The sequence below is a fragment of the Argentina silus genome (assembly GCF_951799395.1).
Source record: "Argentina silus genome assembly, chromosome: 2".
In the NCBI taxonomy this organism is placed as follows: Eukaryota; Metazoa; Chordata; class Actinopteri; order Argentiniformes; family Argentinidae; genus Argentina; species Argentina silus.
In genome coordinates, this window is record NC_139656.1 from 31,946,662 (window position 1) to 31,974,493 (window position 27,832).

General features: G+C 48.7%; 1 protein-coding gene across 3 annotated transcripts in view; it reads right to left on the reverse strand.

The window, feature by feature from the left end:
- The window catches only part of LOC310800989 (glucocorticoid receptor-like), a 62,583-nt gene extending 35,054 nt beyond the window's left edge, over positions 1–27,529 (reverse strand). Inside the window, exons 1-2 of one of the 3 annotated variants that reach the window (XM_083664896.1) lie at positions 27,080–27,529; positions 22,995–24,295 (exon numbers count right to left, since the gene is read on the reverse strand). In XM_083664896.1, the coding sequence (XP_083521022.1) occupies positions 22,995–24,286 (1,292 nt within the window). In that variant the 5' untranslated portion in view covers positions 24,287–24,295; positions 27,080–27,529. Of the gene's footprint in view, positions 1–22,994; positions 24,296–25,198; positions 25,448–25,901; positions 27,048–27,079 lie in introns of those variants that run through there. The other 2 variants (XM_083664894.1, XM_083664895.1) reach the window with 2 other exon arrangements.
- Positions 27,530–27,832: the final 303 nt, after the last annotated feature.

Here is a 27,832-nt window from a genome sequence, read left to right on the forward strand (position 1 = left end):
TGTGTAATGCTTCCTCCATGGCAGCAGGCACAACAGGGGGGCCAGATGGGGAAGTGGATTCTGATTTCCAGTCAATTTTCGTGTGTCTCTTCAAAGCCTCTTTCAATGGAAGAAAAAAAAACCCATAAAAAAACAGCTATATTGGCGATGCCTCTTGGCCACTTATCTACAATAAAGAGATCAGTCGCCGTTACTGTGACAGGTCAAGTCTGGGTGGGCAACACAACCACTCTGTTCACACCAATACCCATGTGCACAGATTGCACAAAACGAAAAAACATGGAGTTAGCTGAAGACGTTTTCGATTCGAGCATTTTGCAGTCAATGTGTAATCAGTGATCTTTTATTTTACGGGGGGGGCGCGTTCAGTGGCGTAGCACACTAAGGCGCATACCACATCATCGCAAGGTCCCTGGCCATCGACATATCCTGCATGTCTGTTTGATACCGTTCCCTCATTCCATTCCGATGCTCGTCCTCCGATTTCCACCTCCACCAGCCTCCCCTGCCGCGACGCCGCGCTCCCGGCCCAGTTGAACACAGTATGCAACCCTTTTTTTTTTCTTTTTTCTGTTTGATCCCAGGAGTACGGAGCGGTCGTTTGTGGTTGCATAACAACCCAGCAGCCCGGGATGAGTCAATAACAACTCAGTAGAAAATGGTTGATTATCTAGTGAAGGGAGGCGTGCGGTGGGGAGGGGGGGGGAAGGGAGGGGGAGGGGGGGGGGACTTTAGCCCACAGTCCACAAGGACAGCAGCCGTGTGCCCGCCGAGCGATTAAATCCTGCTCCCAGATGTCAACCCTCCCGTGGACAGTAACTGGTCCTCGTCAAGGGGTTGAGGCCACCTCCAGCCTGTCAATCATTCACCCACCCACCCACACACACACACATATCAAAACGCTCCCTCAAGACATCTCCCTTTTCCACTGCAGACTACCACAGAGAGATATAATGTGTGGCAACAGAAAGGTTACTGTATGCCTGGGTTTTTCCACTGTTGTCACTCGGATGGACTCGGACGGAGAAAGGGATGTTGCATGTATTACTGCCCAGATTTCACAACACTCTTGAGTGTGAAAACACACAATGAGAAAACGCAGAGATAGAGAGAGAGAAAGAGAGAGAGAGAGAGTAGAGAGAGAGAGAGAGGGAGTAGAGAGAGAGAGTAGAGAGAGAGAAGGTAGAGAGAGAGAGAGAGAGAGAGAGTAGAGACAGAGAGAGAGAGACAGAGAGAGAGAGTAGAGAGAGAGAGAGAGAGAGAGAGACAGACAGACAGAGAGAGAGTAGAGAGAGAGAGTAGAGAGAGAGAGAGTAGAGAGAGAGAGAGACAGACAGACAGAGAGAGAGAGAGTAGAGAGAGAGTAGGTAGAGAGAGAGAGTAGAGAGAGAGAGAGAAAGAGAGAGAGTAGAGAGAGAGACAGAGAGAGAAAGAGAGAGAGAGAGAGAGAGAGAAAGAGAGAGAGTAGAGAGAGCTCTAAAAAGACGAAGGCAGAGCGAGGGGAGGAGGCAGCAGGTTGTGATCTATCATTTCAATTTCCTACGAGAGGTGAGATGGGCCGCGAGGTTGAGCAATGATCCCTGGCCCCGTCCCAAGAGGAGAGGGGGGAGGGGGAGGGAGGAGAGAGGAACGCTCTCGGACGTTGTCGTTCACTCAGGTGAACCCGGTGACTTCAATCTGAAACCACCAACACAGAGCGGGGCGGGACAGGCGGCCTGATAAGAAGGCATGCGGCCTGCGGCGTGATGACACTGTCAACAGCTAGCCCCGCCGCTCCCGAGACCGGGGTTCTCGGCTCAATGAGGCTGATTAAAAACGCTTCTAAGGAAATGACTGAGGAGCTCTGTAAACAGCGGGCCGGGGCGTCCGTCTGCAGGCGGCAGGGGAGCGGGGCGTCTGATGATGTAGTCTGGGCTACTTGATTCCCGCGGGGTGTTGAGTGAAGCACGGTGGCGAAACGGACACTCTTTGTCCCCCCCCGGTCATCAGAGGACAGGCCGTGTACAGGAGCTTCCCAACCTCGATGTGGACACGAAGGAGGAGGAGGAGGAGGCTTATTTGATTCGTGGCGACGTGAGGAAGATAACAAAACCTGGAGAAAATGACAGACCTCAAATATAATCACCATAAACTAATCTAAAACCATACGTGGGAGGGAAGAATAATAAAAATAATAAATAAATAAAAGGTTCAAAGAAAAAAACCGATCTGTTTATTAAAAACAGAAGAAAGGTCAATAGTGGTCATTTCATGACGCTGTCGGCTAAATGGCTTGTCCACAGAAAAGCAGTATCCTCCAGGAAGTCATCAAAGGTGAACGACACACACACGTACACACACACACGTAAGTGACTTTCCATGGCAACCGATGGCGATGCAGGAGTAGGTTGCTCCATCTGCGTTAACAGTGTGTGTAGCGGTGCTCCTTCCACCTGCAGCAGGGAGGTGGTCCACACAGGGGGGCTCCTAGCGAGAGTCAGTCAGTCAGTCAGTCAGTCAGTCAGTCAGTCAGTCAGTCAGTCTCTCTCTCTCACAATATTTAGCTGACATTTATCCAAAGTGACTTACAGTACAGTCCCACCTACCTGCTACCCACCCACCCTCCTACTCACCCACTCACTCACTCACCCTCCTACACACCCACCCTCCTACTCACTCACCCTCCTACTCACCCACTCACTCACTCACCCTCCTACACACTCACCCTCCTACTCACCCACCCTCCTACTCACTCACCCTCCTACTCACCCACCCTCCTACTCACTCACCCTCCTACTCACCCACCCTCCTACTCACCCACTCACTCACTCACCCTCCTACACACCCACCCTCCTACTCACCCACTCACTCACTCACCCTCCTACACACTCACCCTCCTACACACCCACCCTCCTACTCACTCACCCTCCTACTCACCCACCCTCCTCCTACTCACTCACACACCCACCCTCCTACTCACCCACTCACTCACTCACCCTCCTACACACCCACCCTCCTACTCACTCACCTCACCCACCCACCCTCCTACTCACTCACTCACTCACCCACCCTCCTACTCACTCACTCACTCACCCACCCTCCTACTCACTCACTCACTCACCCACCCTCCTACTCACTCACTCACCCACCCTCCTACTCACTCACTCACCTCACCTCACCCACCCTCCTACACACCCACCCTCCTACTCACCTCACCTCACCCACCCTCCTACACACTCACTCACCTCACCCACCCTCCTACACACCCACCCTCCTACTCACCTCACCTCACCCACCCTCCTACACACCCACCCTCCTACTCACCTCACCTCACCCACCCTCCTACACACTCACTCACCTCACCTCACCCACCCTCCTACTCACTCACTCACCTCACCTCACCCACCCTCCTACTCACTCACTCACCTCACCTCACCCACCCTCCTACTCACTCACTCACCTCACCCACCCTCCTACACACCCACCCTCCTACTCACCTCACCTCACCCACCCTCCCTCCTACTCACTCACCTCACCTCACCCACCCTCCTACTCACTCACTCACCTCACCCACCCTCCTACACACCCACCCTCCTACTCACCTCACCTCACCCACCCTCCCTCCTACTCACTCACTCACTCACCCACTCACTCACTCACCTCACCCACCCACCCTCCTACTCACTCACTCACCTCACCTCACCCACCCTCCTACTCACTCACCTACTCACCCACCCTCCTACTCACTCACCCACCCACTCACTCACTCACTCACCCACCCACCCACTCACTCACCCACCTCACCTCACCCACCCTCCTACTCACTCACCTCACCCACTCACTCACTCACTCACCCACCCACCCACTCACTCACTCACCCACCTCACCTCACCTCACCCTCCTACTCACTCACCTCACCCACCCTCCTACTCACTCACCTCACCTCACCCACCCTCCTACTCACTCACCCACCCACTCACTCACTCACTCACCCACCCACCCACTCACTCACCTCACCTCACCCACCGCCCACCCACCCACCTACTCACTCACCCACCCACCCACCTACTCACTCACTCACCCACCCTCCTACTCACTCACCTACTCACTCACTCACCCACCCTCCTACTCACTCACTCACCTCACCCACCGCCCACCCACCCTCCTACTCACTCACTCACCTCACCTCACCCACCGCCCACCCTCCTACTCACTCACTCACCTCACCTCACCCACCTCCCACTCACTCACTCACTCACTCACCTCACCTCACCTCACCTCACCTCACTCACTCACCCACCCACCCACCCACCCACGCTTGGGTCTGCTGTTTGTTTTGAGAACATTGAATGTAGTGACTGCATTTACTCAATAATAACATGAATTGCTCCAACCGCTAAGAGGAGAGCGGTGGAGGGCCTAATGAGGGAAGCGAAAAACACCGGCCGCCCCAGCGCCGCCAAAACAAAGCAGAGTGGGGCTGTAATTAGTGGAGAGAAACGCCGCTCCACCAGCCGGGGAGAAATGTGGAGAACAGAAAATGGTGGACATTAGTGAAAGGACTCCAGCAGGGCGTCTCAGCCCAAGTTACATTCTTTTAATCGGCAGGAAGACAATAAGGAGGCAGCGTGGCAGCACAGAGCCTTGACATTAACCACGTATGAAAGAGAGCAGTGGAGGGGCACGGGAGAGAGAGGAGGGGAGGGAGAGGAGGGGAGGGGAGGGGAGAGGAGGAGAGAGGAGGGGAGAGGAGGAGCACGGGAGGGGAGGGGAGGGGAGGGGCACGGGAGAGAGAGGAGGGGAGGGGCACGGGAGAGAGAGGAGGGGAGGGGCACGGGAGAGAGAGGAGGGGAGGGGCACGGGGACTCTGGAGAGAGAGGAGGGGAGGGGCACGGGGACTCTGGAGAGAGAGGAGGGGAGGGGCACGGGGACTCTGGAGAGAGAGGAGGGGAGGGACAAGCTGCTGAGGGACTCTCTGGGAGGCACCGGGACAACATGGGTCCCACTGTACTCTGTGTGTGTGTGTGGGGTGCATGTGTGTGTGTGTGGGGGGGATGTATGTGTGTGTGTGTGTGTGTGTGTGTGTGTGGGGTGTGCATGCATGTGTGTATGTGGGGGGGGGGTGCGTGCGTGTGTGTGTGTGGGGGGGGGGGGGGGTGCATGTGTGGGGGGTGTGTGTGTGTGTGTGTGTGTGTGTGTGTGTATGTGTGTGTATGTGTGTTTGTGCATATGCGTGTCACTGTACTGTCCGCAGGAGAAACAAACTGTGTGTAAATGTGATGCATGGCGGTAAGGACCATCAATGCTTGAATACGTGTCAAAAAAGAGCACTTTATTGGGCCACAATTAAAGCCCTGTGTTGTCAAGCTAAGCAAATATGTTAGTGAGGAAAAGGTCCTATTCACTGGCCTGTGAAGGGAACGATGCGAACTAGACTACCCAAAGCATTTGACGTACAGTACCAGTCAAAAGTTTGGACACACCTCATTCAATGGTTGTTCTTTATTTTTTATTATTTTCTACATTGTAGATTAATATTGAAGACATCAAAACTATGAAGGAACATATATGGAATTATGTAGTAAACAAAAAAAAAAATGTTAAACAAACCAGAATATGGTTTATATTTTAGATTCTTCAAAGTAGCCACCTTTTGCTTTGATGGCAGCTTTGCACACTCTTGGCAAGGTGTGTCCAAACTTTTGACTGGTACCGTATGTATGTGTATATACGGCTTAAACGCTTGATGGAAACTACAAACTCAAAGACGGACACGAGAAAACACAGACTCAGACTAGCAGAGGAAGGCGTCAACCTGCTTTTGGATTAGCTTTCAGCACGGATGAATCGGGAAAAGAAAGCCCCTGAAAAGCTGCGGCTTCAGAGAAAGCAACAGAAAACAAACAGCGCAGGGGAAGAAATCTCTAACCTTGAGGGTAAAGCTGCAACTTTGGGCCAGCTGGCTGCCGGCCAGTGTACAGTAAAACAACTTGGCTCCACCTCCACCAATCATATTCATGGGAGGGCAGACCACATGCCTTTGCGGGAGCCAGAAAAACAGGCTAGGAGGAGTTCTCTCTCTCTCTCTCCTTCCTTCCTTCCCTCTCTCACTCACTCTCTTTACCTCCTCTCTCCCTCCTTCCTTCCCCTCTCTTTCTCTCCTGGTCTCTCCTTCTTTCCTTCCCTCTCCCTTTCCTTCCCTCCTTTATCCCATCTCTCTCTCTCTCCCTCTTCTTCCCTCCTCTCTCCTTCTCCCATCCCTCTCTGCCTTCCTTCTCTCTCCTTCACTCTCTCTCTACTTCTCTCCTTCCATCCTCGCTCCTTCTCCCTTCCCTTCCCTTCCCTTCCCTTCTCTCCCTCTCTCTCTCTCTCTGTCTCTCTCTCTCTCTCCTTTCTTCCTCTCCCCGTCTGCCCTAGTCAGAGGCATGGACGTTGGACAAACCTCAACACTACACTGCACTGCACTCAGAAGAGAGACGGCTCCTTCCTCTAACCATTCCTTGAACCCTGGGGTTGCAGTCAGCCAAGCTCCTCTCCGCGGGTCCCCTGCCCTCTGGCCGTTTACAAACTGAAATCTGACGTGAGGAAGAGGAGGAGGAGGAGGAGGAGGCCGTTCCATGTCCGTCAACGCCAGCAGTAGGCCTGCCCACAGTCATCACTCACATGCCTAAAGGAAGGTACAACATGGTGTTTATCATCATGAAATTGCACAGGTCCTGTGAGAGCCAAACGACGGGACCCCACTCAAATTGCAGGTTGCAGGCTGCGTATATATAGGCTCCTGGGCTCCAGGCCTAGGGTTGGTATGTCGGCCTGTGACGGACACGCCACAGCTCTCCTCCTCTCCCTTTCCTCTGGCTCTGTCACTGATTGAGCTGCAACCAGAGAATCACCGACATTACACCACAGATCACAGTGCACTTCCCTGCGCCATTTTACGGTAGCTTACATCACCATCACACAACGCGCTGGGGAAATAAACCCACAGCAGGTTCTGGAGTAGCCTCAGGACTGCTATTCAGAGAACAGTCGCACATATCCTCTTTATCTCCTCCAAACTGTTCCTTATCGTACGGGTCGCTCAACTGGGCTCTTACAGCAGGGCTTTTACTGTGAAGCCTGCAGGGTGGGTTAGTGTGGGGCTTTTACTGTGGAGCCTGCAGGGTGGGTTAGTGTGGGGCTTTTACTGTGAAGCCTGCAGGGTGGGTTAGTGTGAGTTATGGCTGTTTGTGCAGTACTGTACTCTTGGCTGGAGCTGCTCCCAAGGAATCAGCAGCGGAGCTGCCAGAAAAGGTCTGTTTAAAAGGCTAACACAACACAGACTGAAAAACAGATCTGTTCTCCTCTGCATTTTAACCCTCCATTACCGAGGCCAGGCCAACTAAACATTCAGACTGAGGGAGGACCACTTCTGTTTGTTTGACACCGTTCCTCATTCCACTCCGTGCATTGCGATGAGCCCATCCTCCGATTTCTACCTCCACCAGCCTCCCCTGATTCAAACCAAGTTGAGAACCTCTAAAGAGAAACATTAATGTATGGCAGCCTAAGATAACAGCTGAGGCCACACCCACAATGCCTCTGCCTATTTGTGTCTTTTTAAGAACAAAGTATCCATTTGACTCAACTCTGTGCATATGTACAGAACATGGCTTCCAGCCCTTCCGGCTTCCATCCCCAAACCTCATTTGTAATCACTAACACACAGTAGGCCGGCTGTGTTTGAGGCATAGAGCTCAACAGCAGCCAGATACTTACTCTGAAAACATCCATTCATGGCTAATGAAGGCATAAACTAACCACATGTTTATTCAAGACAATCAAAAATATACCCGTTAGTCCTCTGGAGGCCCACCCAAGATTCAAACCCAAAGCTGCTAAATCATGGCTTTGTGTGGTGCAACACAGCGTAAACACAGACATGTCAGCCCAATACTACAGCTACAGCAACTACAGCTAGAACTACAGCTACAGGTAGAGCTACAGCTACAACTAGAACTACAACTACAGGTAGAGCTACAGCTACAACTACAGCTAGAACTACAGCTACAACTAGAACTACAACTACAGGTAGAGCTACAGCTACAACTACAGCTAGAACTACAACTACAGGTAGAGCTACAACTACAACTACAGGTAGAGCTACAACTACAGGTAGAGCTACAACTACAGGTAGAGCTACAGCTACAGCTAGAACTACAACTACAGCTACAGCTAGAACTACAACTACAGGTAGAGCTACAACTACAACTAGAGCTACAACTACAGGTAGAGCTACAGCTACAGCTAGAACTACAACTACAGCTACAGCTAGAACTACAGCTACAGCTGTGTATTAAACAAGGCAGCGGTTACGTCACGTAGTTAGCTGACTCTTCTGTCCAGGCTCAAGCAGAGGACGCGGAACGGAGAGAGACAGACACACCGACTCAAATTGTGCGTATCCGAATCTCAGCAAACAGTCCGACCGTGGAGCAAATAAGGCCGAATGTCATTATGCAGATTAAAAAGCTCAATACCAACGTCTGAAATGAGCTGGAACTGGCATTTCCACAAACAGGAATCGATGTTTGTATTTTATAGTGCGTTAAATGTGTTTCTATTTCCAGTTCAATTAACTGAAATGAAATGGTTCTCCGTGGGAATTAAACACAGGGAAACGAGGGACAGAGCAGGCAGGTCCAGCCTTCCACCACGGTGGAGAGAGGGATGAAGCGAATCAAGCAAAAAAATAAAAAACAGTACTTGGCTGTCGACGGGTGAACACAGTGAGGCTGACCAAACACAAACAGTCTGTCAAAACAAACACTCAGAAGCGCTGGAGGTGCGGCTTGATTTCCCTTGGAGTTGGCACCTTTGGGACTAGTCCATTGGTTACATATTGAACTAGACCTGAACTGAATCAAGTGCAGCTCAAGTATCTGAAAGTACAGTATTGGACGTATGTGCCTGACCCTGGTGAGGTGTGAGTTTGGGGGGGCGACCAGACCACCAGCAACAGTTGAGAGTGGAATCAAGCACGCATTCCATGCAATGAGCCCGTCGTACGATTTCTAATAATATCATATAATAATATATGCCATTTAGCTGACGCTTTTATCCAAAGTGACTTACACTGCAGTGAGTGCACACATTTCAGTATATATGGTCCCAGCGGGAATCAAACCCACAACCTAAGTGCTGTTAGCGCCATGCTCTACCAACTGAGGCCGCAGAGGACCATTTCTACCTCCGGCAGCCTTCCCTGGAATCAAGGTAACCAGTCAGTGACTGTTAGCGAGTGGGCGTAGCCTAGCATAGCCTAGCCTAGCCTAGCCTCCAGACCGGCTGTGCGGAGTGCCACATCATTCCAGCACCGTGGGTGATTTAGAGGGCAGAGTCTGGGCACGGCTCCAGACAGATTAGCCTCCCCTGAGTGGTGCAGCTGAGGAGAAATCTCACAAGCCCCCTCTCCTTGAACTGTTGGCCCGCTGGGGTCGCGCTTCTCAGAGAGGCAACGCAGCTCAACACTGAAACCAGTCAAGAGTCCAAGTGGGATGATGACATTAGCCAGGTGTGAGAGGGAGGGGGAGTGGACTCCCCGAGGCGGGCGGCTGCATCCTATTGGCTAATCAAAACTTCCCTCCCGAAAGCCCTAAACAATTCACAGCATTGTAATTGGCTCTCCCTGGGTTAGCTTTTAAGCCAATGCTTTGCACTCCCTAAAGCCCTTTGAGAGATATTCTAAAAGCAGGGCTTTGCCCAAGGGTAGTGCATATGACATGTAGCCTAGAACTCTGTTTGTCTGTGAGGTTTGACACACATCTCAAAGCTTCTGGCACCCCACCAGCAGAGAGGTATTCAGTATAAATCAAATCTACCTTTATTTATTTATTTGTTATTATTATTATATTCCTTTTTTCATATTTGTTTATATGGCACAAACAACAATCTGTTTTACAGGAAGAGTAAAAAATAATAATAAAAAAACCCTCATATTTAAATCGGTGCAATAAAATCAGGTAAAGAGGTATGCAAGTAAAGGTCATGTGATCTACAGCCTGAAACCATAGAACCTGCTGAGCATGTTTTCCAGAAATGCAGCCGTTAATAAAGCATTCTAAATCATCCACGGTACGGTAGCCCTGCTAATGACTTCAGTGTAGCCCAATATTCAATATTCCTGTTGTCGCTTTCTTTGTTCCTCAGTTTCGACTCTACATTTCCCCCTCCCTCCCCTCTGCAGGACAGAGAACCTACTCCTCTTCTCTCTCCTCTCCCCTCCCTTCCCTTCCCCTCCCCAGGACAGAGAACCTTCTCCTCTCCTCTCCTCTGCAGGACAGAGAACCTTCTCCCCTCCCCTCCCCTCCCCAGAACAGAGAACCTTTTCCTCTCCTCTCCCCTCCCCTCCCCTCCCCTCCCCAGGACAGGGATTACAGTTAGATACACTTGGCAATCTAAATGATTTTTTCCCTATAAATAAATGAAAAATAAATTAACAATTAATTACATTAAATTAATTCAGAGGCAACACCAGTTAGCGGGTATTTCTGTGTCTACTACCAAGAGGATGGGTTTTATGCAAGTTTCATGAAACATGACTGAAACGTCATGTTTAGGTACATCGTGATTGTGGCAGCAGAGCTAATGTATATTCATCCATCTGGGACTAGTTAAAGGAAGTCATGGTGCAGGGGGAGACCATTCCAAATCAAAACACACCATTCCACACATACCATTCCAATTCAAAGACTTCTAATTGTAATCGACGATTCTAATTTTCATCTGTGGGAACAACTGGCAGTTCATTTGCAATTAGTTTAGGTTACTTGTGGTCATTATCAGGGGGGAATGTATATGTAATGTATATTCCTCAGACTTCTTCTTCAAAAAGGGAGGGTGGGCTATAGGATAAAGGCTCTTACGAAACACTATCATTGAGTGTGTGAAAACCATTTCCGGAAAGTTATTAATTACCTCGCCCTAAAACCCCCCCAACCATCTCGTTCCAGCTCCTCACAAATAAGTGTAAAATCCAACATCTCCCAATAAGGAAAGAACCCAAACCCCGTAAATAGGTCACAGCAGAATAGAGAGACCCCCCCCCCCACGCCCCGCCCCATTCACTCTGCCAGGCTCCATCTGGCCGAGGTCATTGTGTTAAGGCAGTTATGCATGCAGTAGCCTTGCCCTTTCCCTGGATAACGATGGGACTAACGCTGCCCATCCTCAGAATAGAGAGGAGACGAGCCATTGTGAGAATCAGCGTTATTGACCTGTCTGAGCAGCACGATGGGACCTGGCTCCAACCCTGAAGAAGGCAGCTTGCTGGGTTAGAACGTTAATAATTAGCATCCGAACGAGAGTAGAGTGTGTGGCTGGTGAGGCTCGCTACCACCTTGATCTGACAAACTGCTATCTATATATTTAAAACTGTATTTTTAGTCACACTTTCACATGAAGGAGATGCTTCGGGATCTTTGCGTCTGTGAGGGGTTTTTTTGGTTTGTTTTTTTACACCTCTCGTTTTGGGCATGGATGGTCGATACGTCATTTTTGGTTGTACATTTTCGCTCCATACCGTCTCCGGAAACTTCACTGACCTACTTTCTAGCTTGGCTCGCGTGCCGGTGGCATGGGGTCCAATGAGGTTGCAGCGAGAGAGTCCCAAGTGGAATCCCCACAAACACGCACCAATAGACACAGACAGACACACACACGGACGGACGGACGGACGGAGGCAGGCAGGCAGGCAGGCAGGCAGACAGGCAGGCAGGCAGGCAGGCAGGCAGACAGACAGACAGACAGACCATATAGGCTGAAATTATACAAATGATCCTCTTCAATCTCTTTAACTTGCCCCTATAACCTGTGTACTAATCTAATCTAGTGACAACATTTTATGGGTCCATGAGGGAGTCAGGACGAAACCTTGAATACTTTCATAGTGACTGGGTGGTAGTAGGCTACAATGACTCAAGGAAAAACTACCGGTTCAAAAACAGCCTTTTCTACTACATCATAATCATAGCAGTCCATTAATCACCTCACCAATTACACTACAGTCAAACACATGTTGGCTAATTGCTGGCTAATTGGAAGTTGTGTAAAAACTCCCTTCACAAAGTGGACTTAAGTGCACAATATGGTCTTTGAAGTCTGTGCAGTGTGCATACAAAAGGGGCTATGAGAGAGAGAGAGAGAGAGAGAGAGAGAGATATGGGGGAGAGAGAGAGAGATGGGGGAGAGAGAGAGAGATATGGAGGAGGGAGAGAGAGAGAGAGAGATGGGGGAGAGAGAGAGAGATATGGAGGAGGGAGAGAGAGAGAGGAGATATGGGGGAGAGAGAGAGATATGGGGGAGAGAGAGAGAGGAGATATGGGGGAGAGAGAGAGAGGAGATATGGGGGAGAGAGAGAGAGAGAGAGATATGGGGGAGAGAGAGAGAGAGATATGGGGGAGAGTGTTAGGACAGACAGAGTGTGAGAGAGGCACAGTGAGAGTGAGTTAGGTCAATAGTAACCTCCAGCACTAAGAGACAGGCGTGTACATACAGCAGAGCTGGGATGGGCATGTACTGTACATTACTGTGAGGGAGGGGGGGGGACTTACATTTCCTACGGAGGGAGGGGGGGGGAGAGAGAGAGAGAGAGAGAGAGAGAGATATGGGGGAGAGAGAGAGAGATGGGGGAGAGAGAGAGAGATATGGAGGAGGGAGAGAGAGAGAGAGAGATGGGGGAGAGAGAGAGAGATATGGAGGAGGGAGAGAGAGAGAGGAGATATGGGGGAGAGAGAGAGATATGGGGGAGAGAGAGAGAGGAGATATGGGGGAGAGAGAGAGAGGAGATATGGGGGAGAGAGAGAGAGAGAGAGATATGGGGGAGAGAGAGAGAGAGATATGGGGGAGAGTGTTAGGACAGACAGAGTGTGAGAGAGGCACAGTGAGAGTGAGTTAGGTCAATAGTAACCTCCAGCACTAAGAGACAGGCGTGTACATACAGCAGAGCTGGGATGGGCATGTACTGTACATTACTGTGAGGGAGGGGGGGGGACTTACATTTCCTACGGAGGGAGGGGGGGGGAGAGAGAGAGAGAGTATGTGAGAGAGAGTGTTGTGAGAGAAAGTGTGTGTGTGTGTGTGAGAGAGGGAGGTGAGATGGGGGTTTAGAGCGCTGAGCTCTGCCAATCATTCTTATTCAAACAGGGTCAGTAACAGCTGAGCTGATATACACTCACCAAACACTTTATTAGGAACACCTGTACACCTTCTCATGGTGGAGCTGGTGTAATGGTGTGGGGAATGTTTTCTTGGCAGACTTTGGGCCCGTTAATACCAATCAATCATCGCTTGAATGCCACAGCCTATTTGAGTATTGTTGCTGACCATGTGCATCCCTTCACGGCCACAATTTACCCATCTTCTAATGGCTACTTCCAGCTTGATAATGCACCATGTCACATCGCAAAAGTCGTCCAAACTGGTTTTATGAACATGACAGTGAGTTCAGTGTTCTTCAGTGGCCTTCCCAGTCACCGGATCTGAATCCAATAGAACACCTTTGGGATGTGGTAGAACGGGAGATTCACAGCTTGAAAGTGCACCTGAAAAATCTGCAGGAATTGCGTGATGCAATCATGTCATCACAGACCAGAATCTCTGAACATTCACATCATCAGAATGTTTCAAACATCTTGTGGAATCAATGCCACGAAGAACTGAGGCTGTTTTGAGAGCAAAGGGAGGCTCTACCCAGTATTAGTATAGTGTTCCTAATGAAGTGCTTGGTGAGTGTACAGTGCTGATTGAAAGTATGTGAACCCCTTGTGCAATTTTAGTTTTTACCATGAAATCATTATTTCATCAGAACCAGTATTTTTTTATCTGACATAACAGGTTTATATTTACCAATTCCATATGTTGGTTTAGAGGAAATCATGCGTGTAAAACTAGAAAAACTAAATTATAAAGAAATGAGTGCAGGTGAAGTAGGTAAGTAGAATTAGGTGGATAAATAATAGGGTACCAAATGAACCAAGATCAAAGGACAGATCTTTAGGAAAGTGTTTGAACGGGATAAATAGAGATAATAAACCTTGTCAGTTTTGTGTTACCCATACAGGTGAATGCAAAACACACCATGCCAAGAGGAAAGGAGATCTCAGAGGACATCAGGAAGAGGGTAGTGAGAGCACATCAGTCTGAGGAAGGCTATAAAATCATCTCAACAAGATTTGAGCTCCATCAGTCCACTGTGAGGCAAATCATTTACAAATGGAGAGCATTTAACATGACAGCAACTCGGCCTAGAAGTGGACGCCCTTCCAAAATATCCCCAAGAGCCACAAGAAAAATAATAAATCAGGTAAAATCCAACCCAAACATTACATTTAGAGATTTGCAGACCTCGCTTGCTGCATCTCAGGTAACTGTACATGCTTCAACAATAAGAACAACACTGAATCGAAATGGCATTCATGGAACGGTTGCTAGGAAGAAGCCTCTACTGTCAAAAAATAACCAAACTGCCCACCTTAACTTTGCCAGAGACCACCTGGACAAGCCTGAAGGTTTCTGGAAGTCCTGGACAAAATTGACCTTTTTGGTCACAATCAAAACCACTGTTTGGCGAAAACCCAACACTGCCTCCCACCAAAAGAACCATATACTAACAGTCAAGCATGGTGGTGGGAATGTCAAGATCTGGGGCTGCTTTTCCTCCTCTGGACCTGGACGACCTTATCATTAAGGGAACCATGAATTCTGAGGTATACCAGGAGATTCTTGAACAGAATGTCAAGTAATCAGTCAAGGAGCTAAAGCTGAGCTGTAAATGGGTTTTCCAACAAGACAACAACCAAAAGCATTCAAGTAAATCTACCAAAGAATGGCTCAGGAGAAATAAGATTTGTGTTTTGGATTGGCCAAGTCAAAGTTCTGACCTTAATCCAATCGAGATGCTGTGGCAGGCCCTGAACCGGGCAGCTCATGCCAGACACCCCTCAAACCTCACTTAATTGGCTGAGTTCTGTAAGGAGGAGTGGGCAAACATCCCTCAAAACAGATGTCAGAGACTGATTAGTGGCTATACGAGACGTTTACAAGTTATCGCTGCTAATGGAGGTGCCACAAGCTATTGACTGAAGAGGTTCACATATTTTTGCTCACACGAAATCTGAGTTTTTGTTAAATAAACCACTTTCATTAAATAAACAATGAAAATATATCATATTTTTTTGTTTGTGTACTTTATTTGGAATGTCTATTACGAATTGGGGTTTAGATAAAGATTTTATAAGTTAATTTTAATAATTTATACAAAAACAATGACCATCCCTGTAGGGTTCACAAACTTTCAAGCAGCACTGTAAATACATCTGTTGAGGGGGCGTGTCAACAGCCTGCCTATCATATCTGGCGTGGACGACGAATCCAGACCCCTTGCCGACATTTAATACTCGGCACGAAATGAACGCCTGGAATGAGATGAAAACATAGGCTACACATTGGTAACAGGCCAATGGAATACAGAAACAATACAGCCCTAGGTGGCCGGTCGTTCTGGGGGGTGGGTGGCATGACATTAATGATTACAGGAGCAACATCGGCGCTACAGACCATAAAGAGAGGGAAGGAGGGAGCGGGAGAGAGAGGGGGGGGGGGGGGAGACATAAAGGCTCCAGTCAGCCGTTGCGAGCCTTGTGATTCAGCCCTGTAGCATGAGAATGGAACACTTTGCATGAGGAACTGCTGGCTGGCGAGCCTTCATGCCATGCCCAGCAGCCAGTCAGGGAGGCAGACACACACACACACACACACACACACACACACACACAGACACAGACACAGACACAGACACACACACAACACACACAGACAGAGAGAGAGAGAGAGAGACACACACACACCTCCTCCAGGCAACAGCAACAGCAACAACAACAACTGAACATTCATGTTCGGCCACCTGTCCCTCCCTGACCTGACCTGGCCATGCACACATGACAGTGCCATTCCAAACACAGCTAAGGCTATGCTAAGCTACACGCTACGCTGAAACGTGACCAGAGTGACAATGCTGATCATGCTTTAAACCATCATGTATGGTTCTATTTGTGAGTGAGTAATCATTCTATTTCTATGTATGGTTCTATTTGAGATCAACCCAAAGACACTCCCCAAAGCAGAACTTCACTTAGAGTCAAGCGTGTTGTTTTCCCATTTGTTTACACGTTATGCTCGACTGGGCTACGATGGAATCCGTGTGGTCACAGTAGGAGTCAGTGTCGTTGTGTTTGTCCTACTGTGAAGCCATCGGGCCTGGTGTGCATACAGAAACAGAGATGCATCATGGGAGTCTCAAGCCAACAGGCTGCAGAGAAAACTGATTAACAGATGAACTGTTCAAAGCAATGAGGGACAATCGCAAGGGTAAGCTAAAGTATCTTTGGAACGAGGAACAGTAGTTGTCAAGTAGCTCGTGTTTGAGAATGGTCGGAAGGTAAGAAACTACGCCTAGTTTTTAATTCCTCCATTAAGTAGGAGGAGTGAAACTTTCTGTAGTGTGCTACATCAATGTACAATGCAGGCCTGGTATGTGTTTGTGTTCCCTGTGTGTGTGTGTGTGTGTGTGTGTGTGTGTATGTGCTCTGTGTGTGTGCGTGCGCGTGTGTGTGTGTGCGCTGTGTGCTGTGTGTGTGCTCTGTGTGTGTGTGTGTGTGTGTGTGTGTGTGTGTGTGTGTCAGTCCTATAGAGCTGCAGTACCGCTGGCTTCTGTCCCGGCTCAGCAGTGACGCACCTGATTCAGCTAATCAATATTTTCATGATCAATCAGTTGATTGAACCAATCAGGTACGATAACACTCGGCTGAGACCCACACCCGGAGGCCCACCGAGCCTCTCCAGAACCAGGGCCGCGTATCGCTGACAGGCTCAGCCTAGTGTATGATGGCGGACCTCTGTTCTGATCGGTGAGACTGTTCTGATCGGTGAGACTGTTCTGATCGGTGAGACTGTTCTGATCAGGCTTAGCCTTGACCTCCAGAAGCACGCTGCATCCTGCATCCCTAAAGCAGAGCTCATCAGAATGAAAACAAACAAGCGTCATCATTTCTTTATAACTGGCCAAGTGAACGGACGCTCATTGTTGGTTTGGTGTTGGTGTGTTGTCATTGAAACATGGGTCCTCTGCTGCTCAGTTGGTAGAGCATGGCGCTAACAACGCTTAGGTTGTGGGTTTGATTCCCGCTGGGACCATATATACTGAAATGTATGCACTCACTGCAATGTAAGTCGCTTTGGATAAAATGGCATATATTCTATTATTATAAACATAAGCTTAACACCAACAGCCGTTACCTTCTATCAGGATCACCTTTAGCCAGATTGACCGTGACCACGTCGTAACATGAGATATGAAAATATAACCACATGTAGGCCTTAGTGTATGAGATATGAAAATATAACCACATGTAGGCCTTAGTGTATGAGATATGAAAATATAACCACGTAGGCCTTAGTGTATGCCCAGATAACCTTGACTTAGCAAATCATTGGCAACCAGGTACTGTACAAGTTACTGTAGTCATGTGACAGGCTGATAAAACCATGCACGTACGCACAGACAGACACAGACACACAGAGACACACACATATATAGTGTTTCTATAGAATGGCATATATATATATATATATGGGCCTGGGTTCAGTAGCCTGCTTTCCACAAAGAGTTTTCATAAAAGGAACTCAGAGTCTGTGCTGGTGCAATGTGCGTTTCGGAAAATGTCAGGTCTCCAACAGGCCCCTTTCTCCTGCATATGTCAGTGTCAATCAACCTGAAGGCCTACCTATCAAAGCTCTCCGTTCTCAAAGGGAGGAGGTCAGTGATGAAAAGAAAAGGTTGCACAGTACAACAAATGTATCAGAGCTTCCATCCCCGTTCAGGGTTAACCTAGCAGAGAACAACTTCTGCATGAAGGACATCGAAAAAGACGGGGAGAGCAGACAGGCCATCCTGAAGGCTCTACGAAATGAAAAGCATATCCAATCAATTGACTGCATAACATATTTGCCATCATGTTTTCGTTTCAGTGAATCCTGGCTTGAACGCGGCGGCTTTCATTGTCGTTTGTCATTGTGAATCCCATAGGAGAAAGCTAGCCTAGCGTAGCCAGCTGTTGCTACTAATGTTTCCCTCCACCACAGCGAGAGGAACGTGTGTGTGTGTGTGTTCAGTCTATTGAACACAGTATACATGGTTGTGTGTGTGTGTGTGGGGGGGGGGGGGGGCGTACCGTATCCTACCCATTTTTAGCACAACTGAATGTCCTACCATCTGTGAGGACAGCTGTCCTGATTCACTGTAGAAACACAAACAAACAAACAAGAGAAAAGTCATCACAAGCCTACATTTTTATCAAAGGTTGTTTTATCATCTCCAACGAGAGATGGCATCTGCTCCTTCCGTCTCTCCCTTCACAGGAAGAGTAGTTAGTGAGGATACGCAGGAATAGTTTTTAGCCAGGATATTGAGGAAGAGTTTCGGCCAGGATAAAGTCGTAACTAAGCTCTTCTCTTCGGCAGCCAGATTAACGCTGGTCGTAACTCTTGCCAGGGGACAAACACCCCTGGCCTGACCCTGACCCTTTGACCCCCTTCCTCACGTCGGGGAGGGACCCCCCATCAAAACGGTGCCACAGACGTGTCCTGGCCGGCACATTCCTTCTAGAGCAACAGAAGATCTGCGCGGCGGAGCTGGGGATAAGGAACTGCAGACGGTGCCATCTGGGACGAGGGAAGGAAGGAAAGCCGGACGCGCGGACAAACAGACGGACGGAGAGAGACGGACAGACAGACGGGCCTACAAACACACACACCCAGACACACCCAGACAGACAGAGAGACACAGACAGACACACAGACAGACAGCATTACTACCAGCCATGCTACTCCTGTGTGTCGGTGTAGTGTTGAGACCAGTGTCAGAGCTGCTACTGGGACAGGCCAGGGCAGGAAATTCCATTACCTTGATTGTCAGATAGGCCAGCAAGTTTAAACACCACTAAGAATTCACAGTGAGGGGAAGTGAGAGAATGACGGCCTAACTGTGTCCAGGTTAGGCTCCATAGTGGACCGATACGGTGTCAGGATTTGGCCTACATCAGGGGAGGCTGGCGGAGGTAGAAATCGGAGGACGGGCTCATTGTAATGCATGGAATGGAATGAGGAATGGCATCGAACATGGAATGAGGGCTGGAATCAAACAAACGTGTTTGACACCATTCCTCATTCCGTACCACGCCTTACAATGAGCCCGTCCTCCGATTTCTACCTCCACCAGCCTCCTCTGGCCTCCACAAACAATACGTTTATAGCTTCGTTGGTATACCGCCATTGCAGAAGCTGCAATAATGACGTGAAGACAATGGCCCGAGTCTAGGAACAGCTTGACGCAGCGCAGGACTGGTTCACACACAGGCGAGTGACTCCCGACGCTTCTACACAGAAGGCCACACACACCAACCCCTGTCTAGAAAACCGACGCAGCTGCTCACAGGATCCAAAACCCCGAAAAGCACAAACAAGCCTACTCACATGCATGCACAGTCACTGTTGTCTACATTTTGCAAACGGCTCGGTTTTCAAGCGAGGCTTGAAACGACATGACTCATTCTGTTGTGTTAAGGCTCGTCATGTCTGCTCGTCAAATAACAAGAAAGCGTACACCATGGTTTGCTCCGATTGCCAAATTATTGACTAGACCAAAACGGGTTTTTTTTCCGGCAGCAAGCTCCCTTCTTCGGGGGGTTTCGACCCGATGCAGACGGCTAACGCCATGAGTATCAAGCTTAGTCATATCTGATATCCGTTTTTCCACTGCGCCGTATCTATGATGCAGTTTCCAGCCATCGAACGCGGTCCGGGATTATGATGAGATAGGCCAACCTTACAGCAGTGTGTGTCCCAGATACCGAGACCCATAAATCAACATCCAGGACCACCATTATTAACATATTCTATCGAGTCCTGTGGAGGCCAGAACGTTCTAGGTAGGGAACCATACATACAAACACTGTAAGCATCCTTTACAGGATAAAGGTGTCCGTTAAATGACATAATTATATAGAACATTCCCTCAAACATACAACTTAGCATATGCCATGTAGCAGACACTTTTATCCAAAGCGACTTGCATTGCAGTGAGTGAATACATTTCAGTATGTACGGTCCCAGCAGGAATCGAACCCACAATCTAAGTGTTGTCAGCGCCGTGCTCTACCACCTGAGCCACAGAGGACCACTAGTTAAACCCATGTTCACAGTGCTCCGGTTGTTAATGGTGCTTTTCTGGCATTAGGCACTGCACAGCGAGACACCGTATACCTCAGTAAACCCCCCCGGCCTGACCAACTAAAAAAGAAACGGCTAAGTCTTGTCCGCTGAGATAAGCAGCCTAGCCTACATTCTTACCCTCTGCTGCCTTGACCCCTGACCTACACTCCACCACCACCACAACAACAACAACAAGCAGCTACTGCAAGTCCAATAACAAAGAAGAAGAAGAAGAAGAAAAAGGAGAAGAAAAAGAAGAAGAAGGAGAAGGCGTTTAACAGCAGTGCACAATGAACAATTAGCAGCTAAGCCTCCCACATAAACAATTAGTGGACCTTTTTGTGTAAACCAATAAAGATGGTCTGAGATTAAAGTAATTAATTAAGTTAATTAACAGAAAGAAAAAAAAAGAAAAAAAAAGAATTGACCCAGTTAGGCCGAAATCTAATTTGTGTTAGTAGTTGCGTAACACATTGTGAAACTATCAAGGTTCCATGCTGGAATTCCTTCCTCCTTGCACTTCAGTGACTTTGTTATCTTAGGAGAAAATCCAAGTTTAAAAATGCAGGGGCATAGGCAAAGGAACCATTCATCATAGCTGTGGCCTACATTTTCAGTCCATACATGTAGGCCTTCATTATTCATTGCAGAACCCAACAGAGACAAATCCATCAGGATCTTTCTGGACAGTCATTTCAGTTTGCATTTCAGCCCATTAGTTCATTATGGGATGTTCCACCTTTTTAAGAGATGTCCCTGGTTTGGCCCTGACTGTGGCTGGGTTAGCCAAGACGGTTTTTGGTTACATATTTTGCTACCTTTGATACTGAGTTGGCGTAGTGATATTTTGGGCCCCACAGAGCCCCGTTCATTCTGGAAATACGGCCCAAACCCCTCTGTGAAGACTTCGTCTGCATTCCATTTGTGAAAAGTAACTTTACTACGCTGTAACCCACGGCAACGAAAATGCTAAAGTGTAGCCTATTACCGCTTAACAAAAAAAAAAAAAAAAAAAAGTTTCCTTTACGCGATAAAAGAAAAAAAAAAAAAAAAGAACGCAGACAATGTGAAAGGAAAAATAAAAATAGTGTGTAAAGCCCTGGCCTCTGCTCTGAGTGGTATCTGAGGTAAAGGCCTCCTGCTAACCAGGGCTTTAGAAACCCTCAATTGAAAAGGAGTGGATCCATAGAATTACTCTGTGGGAGTGGGAGTACAATGAAGCCTCACAGTTTGACCTTGGGTGAGAGATGGGGGCGGGGGGGGGGTAGCAAGTGAAGCATCAGAAAGTAGTGTCCATTTTAATCTCTGCAGGCTAGCATGTGCAACAGGTTGAGCAAACACCAGCAAGGCACCGCAGAAAATACACTTGTTTGCTCAAGGACTGAATGACACATTACCTCTTTTAATTCTAGACTCTGCTCTTTTACACGCACGAACACACACACTTTCAGGATCCCACACCTTGCTGTTCTTACAACCCAATATCTCACTCCAGTATCACCTCAGAAACAACCTCCTAAACTAAAGCATCCAACTCTGGGATGAGTGTGTACATGAGTGTGAGAGTGTGAGTGTGAGTGTGAGTGTGAGTGTGAGTGTGAGTGTGAGTGTGTATTTGTGTGCCTGAGTGTGTGTGCGTGGGTGCGTGCGTGTGTGTGCGTGGGTGTGTGTGCGTAGGTGCGTGCGTGCGTGCGTGTGCGGCGCCTCTGTGGAGTGAACAGGGGAGGTTGTCAGACTCCGAGGGGCCCATGTGTTAGTGCTGAGAGACGCTGGAGGAGGTAACACACCAAAGCAGATCTGTTCTGTACACGTGGCCTCCCTCCCTCCCTCCCTCCCTCCCCCCCCCAGCCCAGAGCCCTCCCTCCCTCTCCCAGGCCTCCCTCCCTCCCCCCCCCCCTCCCCCAGCCCTCCCTCCCTCTCCCAGGCCTCCCTCCCTCCCTCCCTCCCCCCCCCCCTCCCCCAGCCCTCCCTCCCTCTCCCAGGCCTCCCTCCCTCCCTCTCTCAGCCCTCCCGCCCGGCCGGGCCCCTTCTCACTCAGATTGACAAATGAGTGCATAGCAACAGGACAACGGAGGGGAGCAGAGAGCTGGGTGTGCGCCAGATATGATTCAGGAAAAATGTAATAGAAATCTAGCAGGTCGTCACACACACACACACACACACACACACACACACACACACACACACACACACACACACACACACACACACACACACACACACACACACACACACACACACACACACACACACACACACACACACACACACACACGGCTTCCTTTGATACAACAAAGGAAGCTCGTAGGTGCGTAGGACTAATAGATAAATCACAGCAAACGGGTTTGTCACTGGGCTCAGGATCCTTCCAACTAAATGAGTGAAACACCAAGTTGCGAAGCCTGGATCCTGAGCACAATCGCAACGCCAGTTTCTAAATGACTACCCTAACTCACAACAGATCAACAGGCATGGTAAACAAAGTGCACAAAACTGGTGAAAAACTATTTGCGCGGTTTGGAGTCATCTCTAAAAAAGGGACTACGGGGGCATAATAAAATGAGTATCTTACCCCCCCCAAAACAAAAGTCTACCTGCTTCTAAAAAAAATAAAATAATAATCAATCCGTATTTCATCAAGCATAACCTAGCCTGACCTTATTCCAACCGTACCACACACCCGACGCTCCACAGAAAACCCCACGCCTTACCTGTTATAGGCCGGGAACGCCGCAGAGGCCGGGACCACCTCGCTCCCCCTCTGCATCCCCGAGCCCTCCCCGTACGCCTTCCCCCGGCCCCAGCCGTTGCCCAGCGAGGGCAGGGGAGGGTACAGGCTGAAGACGGGCTTCTGGTCGGGCTGCTGTAAGCCAGCCGCGGCGGACGGGTTGGCTGCTCTGTAGTGATAGCTCGGCCCGCTCATGGAGCCCATGGAGGAGGAGGATGGCGCCGTGTGGCCGGTCACGGCCCCGGGCCCGGTGGCCATGCTGTCCAGGCCTGACACCTGACAGTAGCTCCTGCTCTCGTTCTCCTGCTTAATGACGCCCGGGGTGCACAGCTGGATGAACGAGTTGTCAGGGTCCTTCTCTGTTTTGATGACGGGCATGGGCATCGTCATGCCACCGCCACCGCCTCCTCCTGGCTCCAGAAGTTGATGTTGCAGCTGGTGCTGCTGTTGTTGTTGTTGTTGTTGCCGCTGCTGGTCCGAGGCGCCGTTCACATTTGTACAGTTCCCCCCGCCGTTGCTGTTGCTCACCATGGGCTTGGTTTCTTTCAGCATGCCGGCGTTCTCCAGAAGGGCGTCGTCCACGGACAGGGAGGAGAGGAAAGCCGCCTCGTCCGCCACGTAGAACTCATTCAGGTCCGACAGGGAGCCGGGCAGGTCCAAGTCTTGCAGGATGTCCAGCGTGCTGTCGCCCAGTAGACGGTCGCTGAGGTCCAGGTCCTTCTGCACCTGGCCGAACGACCCCAGGAGGTCCAGTCTGTCCTTATCCATCGGGGAGAAATCCTCCGTCTTTAAAGTGAAGGGGTCGTGGAGGGAACGTCCCAGGATGGAGCTGGTTCCCGTGGTGGTGGAGGAGGAGGAGGAGCGGTTTAGATCTGCGATACTCTCCTCCAGAAGAGCAAAGTTCTCCCCCAGGTTGTAAAGACCCAGGTCTTGCTGTTGTTGTTGTTGTTGTTGTTGTTGTTGTTTCTGCTGGTGTTGTAATCGCAGGGTTTTCTCCATCTCCTTTATCTCAGTCTCCTCCAGGAGAAGATGTCCCATGGAGAGGCTGTCCCCCACCTCCCGGGTCTTGGAGGCGCTCAGCCCGTTTGGGGCCTCTCTGGGCTGGGTCTGGAGGGTCCTGGAGCCCGGTAGATGCATCCCTGTGGTTGATGATGAGGATGATGAAGATAAAGTGGTGGGAATGGAACCGCCCACGTCGCTTCTCTCTCCGCCTCGCTCGCCGAAAGTCAAGCTCTCATCCCGGTTACTGCTCCGCTTCAGTCCACCTTGATCCATTTCTTGATCCTGCTCCGACACACACACACACACACACACACACACACACAGAGAGATAGAGAGAGGGAGGTAATTAGGCCTCATGTTTTATAAGGAGGTGCACTACCACAGTTGCGACACCACATCTCCTCACCCTGTGTAATTCTGTGTTTTGAGATGTTACCGTACTGTGTTACTGTCGTGTTACTACTGTGTTCTGTGTTTTGTTTTTTTCGAAGAGGAGAGCTTGTGAGTAAGAATGTCACACACTCCACTGTACACAGTAGCCTCGTAAAAACCAGCCAGATATTGCCAGCAAACATTCTGTTTCACTTCACATGATGTTCTGACTGGTTTTACAAGGCTCTTTATAAGGCAGTACATACGACACAAACTACAAAATCACTGGATCACTGAAACAGCACAAGTGTATAACTGAATTACCTAATAATGAATACAGGAAAAAAAATCCTTTAACAGCCCAGAGCAGAGACAGCGTATTTGATGTAGTTGATGTAGAATTTAGATATCATGTGTTACACCTCAATAATGTACTCTGACAAACACACAATGTTATGTCATCCTAAGGACTTCTCAACTGTGGAGATTGGAAGGATGCCAAGAGTAAAACTACACAGTGGCATGCCCGGGCTTAGCCTGTATTTCAGGCACGACCTTTACTAACATACGGTACTTACGCTGCCAGGAGCTCAGTCTAATCAAATGAAAACACTTTGCAAAATACATCTAGACTTTTATTTCCAAAATTACATCACTATATGTTTATTTATAGCCTACTATGGTTATCTCACATTTAAACTATTCGTCTGACTGGTTAGAATATGATATGACAGAAGAATGTTGTTCTTGCCTTGTTATTTTAAATTAAGTGAAACTTACAAATGTGAACAAAATATCTTGGCTATACATTACCAATCATGTTCTTGGACTTTGAAATCATAACCTTGAAAAATGCATCGTCGAGTAGTTCAAAACCCATGCATTATATGACATAATATACGGATAGCAGCCCGTAAGTCCATACGGAGTCCGTATCCTATTTGCACATAGGTTTTTCTTGGAAATCCTGCATGAAAACTACTCCAAACTAAACATAAATGTACAACTCAAAATTGAGCAATCGATAAGAGTAATCTCGCAGCCTGTCTGACTGTACACAGTGCAGTGCTGTATGCCAAATGTCGCTGGCCATACGGTCTCATACTATAGGCGGCTGTAGTGGGTTCTGTGGCGCCGCAGTGGTGCAACCTGTTGGCTGCTACTGGCAATTACATTTCAAGTGGACTTTGGGGTGGAACATGGTGATTCCCAGAGCAATTCCTAAACGCCCCAGTTTACTGAAAAGGAGGGCGTAAAAATAACATGCAAGTCACTTATCATTGCAGTAAACGTAGTCGAAGTCTGACACTAACGTTAACTTTTGCCTGTAGCGCGACATCGGCTACACTAAACACTGATACAAGGTATCACACAGCAGGCTGCGGTATGATCACTGTAAATGCTGTTATAGTGTCACTGTAGTCCTGCTGTTGGCAAGCTAAATCGAATTCCATGATAACAACATCCACCAATCAAGATGCGATTCAATTGCTCTAAACTACAGGGACATATATACCTGTTATCAAAAATGGGAGTTTCTCAATCAGATTGCGACGGACATCTCCAGTCAGTCGGAATTGGATGAAAATCGGAGATCTATGGCTTTCAATCCGGCTTCACAACCGCTGTTTCTTCACGGTGGCAGGCATGGCTTGCTTTCCTCGCATGACGAGGAAACATTTACAGATACAAATCCATGATCAGGCAGTAGTACTGTAGCTTGCTTGTGCGTGCTTATATGTTCCGATTAAGCAATGACTTTTGGTTGTGTGCCTCTCTGAATTTGAGTGGTTTGTATATGCCAAGCAAAAAAACTAAATGTGCGCGCAAAATGTATGTTGTTTAGTTAGGGAGCTATGCACTGATCTCAGCTGGATAGCGAGAATGTCTGTAAATTACATTAGCAAACGGGCATACGCGATAATAAATCCCCAGATAAATCGACACGCTGGCTACGATGGTCAGTTTTGGTAGCTGTTTGGATTCCTTGACCCTAACATAATAGCCTATAGCTAGTTAACGACAGAACAGATTAGAATATCGCTGGTGCATAGCAAAGAGTGAGTGAGGGCGGCTAGCCTGACACTTCACGGTAAACGCCCCTCTCTGGACTGAACTCTGAAATCTGTCCAAAACAACTGTGCTGCGCACGTCGGCTTGCCTGTCTACACAGTGCGAAAATTACAGCTTGCTAGTACGTCGCACATCAAATAATCATTTATAAAGTTTGTTAGATTACGCCAACGTTGTCTCACTGTTGCAAGTTATGCCAAACTCGTCCACGCAACCTCACCAAGCTAACTGTGTTAGCCAGCTATGCTAGTAGTTATTACTGTACGTCCCTGTCAAAACGTTCACTCCATATTTGCCAATAGCTGCTGTTTACTTAGCGATAACTTCAACATTAGTTCAACGAATAACGTAACCGAACCATGCTTGCTGACACCAAAGCATAAGTTCTGCGGTTGTTTTTCTCCCCCAGCGAGTGACAGCTCCCGGGCTCCCAGTGACAGCTCCTTGCTAACAGTTAGCCGTGTGCGCTAGCGGAGAGAAAACGAAGTGAGTCAAAGAGGGAATGCGTTGCCACAGAACTTCAAACTTTGTACACGTCCTGGTTCGGCGCTCCAAAAAAAAGAAAACACCGCAGCGAAGCCAGGTAGCTTCCTCCAAAAGCCTGTACTTCAATGGACTTACGAGTCGACCCACTGTTGTAAAGTTCGCACCAAAGCAAACTGCAACTGCCGCGGAGAATGTCAATGGCGCAGCACGGTCCGCAGATAGAGGGGCGAAGGGCAAGCTCGCTGACAGCCACTGATGGAAATAAACAAGACCGAAAGACAGCTGGATTTGTCCGTTTCCCTCCACGCCGCTCTCCAGAAGGACCGAACTCCACCGAGAAAGTCTCCACCTCGACGTGAACCGCTTATTCGCTAAATACCACACAGTGACAACATTCAAACAGAAATATAAATGCGAGACTTTGAACCACTAATAGGAGAACGTAAGCTAATTTACTAAGAACTGACATGCGCAGAGAGAGGCTTTCGGTGCGCTGCCAATCGTGTTTTTTTTGCACGCCAGGGAAAACCGAGCGACGTGTCTTATCAGATATTAACGAGCCTAACACAACACAACAACAGTCCAGTCACTTAGGCGCTCGGTTCATAGGGACATGGAATAAAACCTTTGATGTTTTTGAACTGTCCAGTTGTGACTGAACATGCCAGGAATTCCTTATATTAAAAACCCAAAGCATACAGTCGCAAAAGTTACTGCTTCCGCTTGAAGTGAGTGAAGTATCTCACAATCGTGTATTGTATGTATGTATGTGTATGTATGTATGTGTGTGTGTGTGTATGTATGTGTATGTATGTATATGTGTGTGTGTGTGTGTGTGTGTGTGTGTGTGTGTGTGTGTGTGTGTGTGTGTGTGTGTGTGTGTGACTA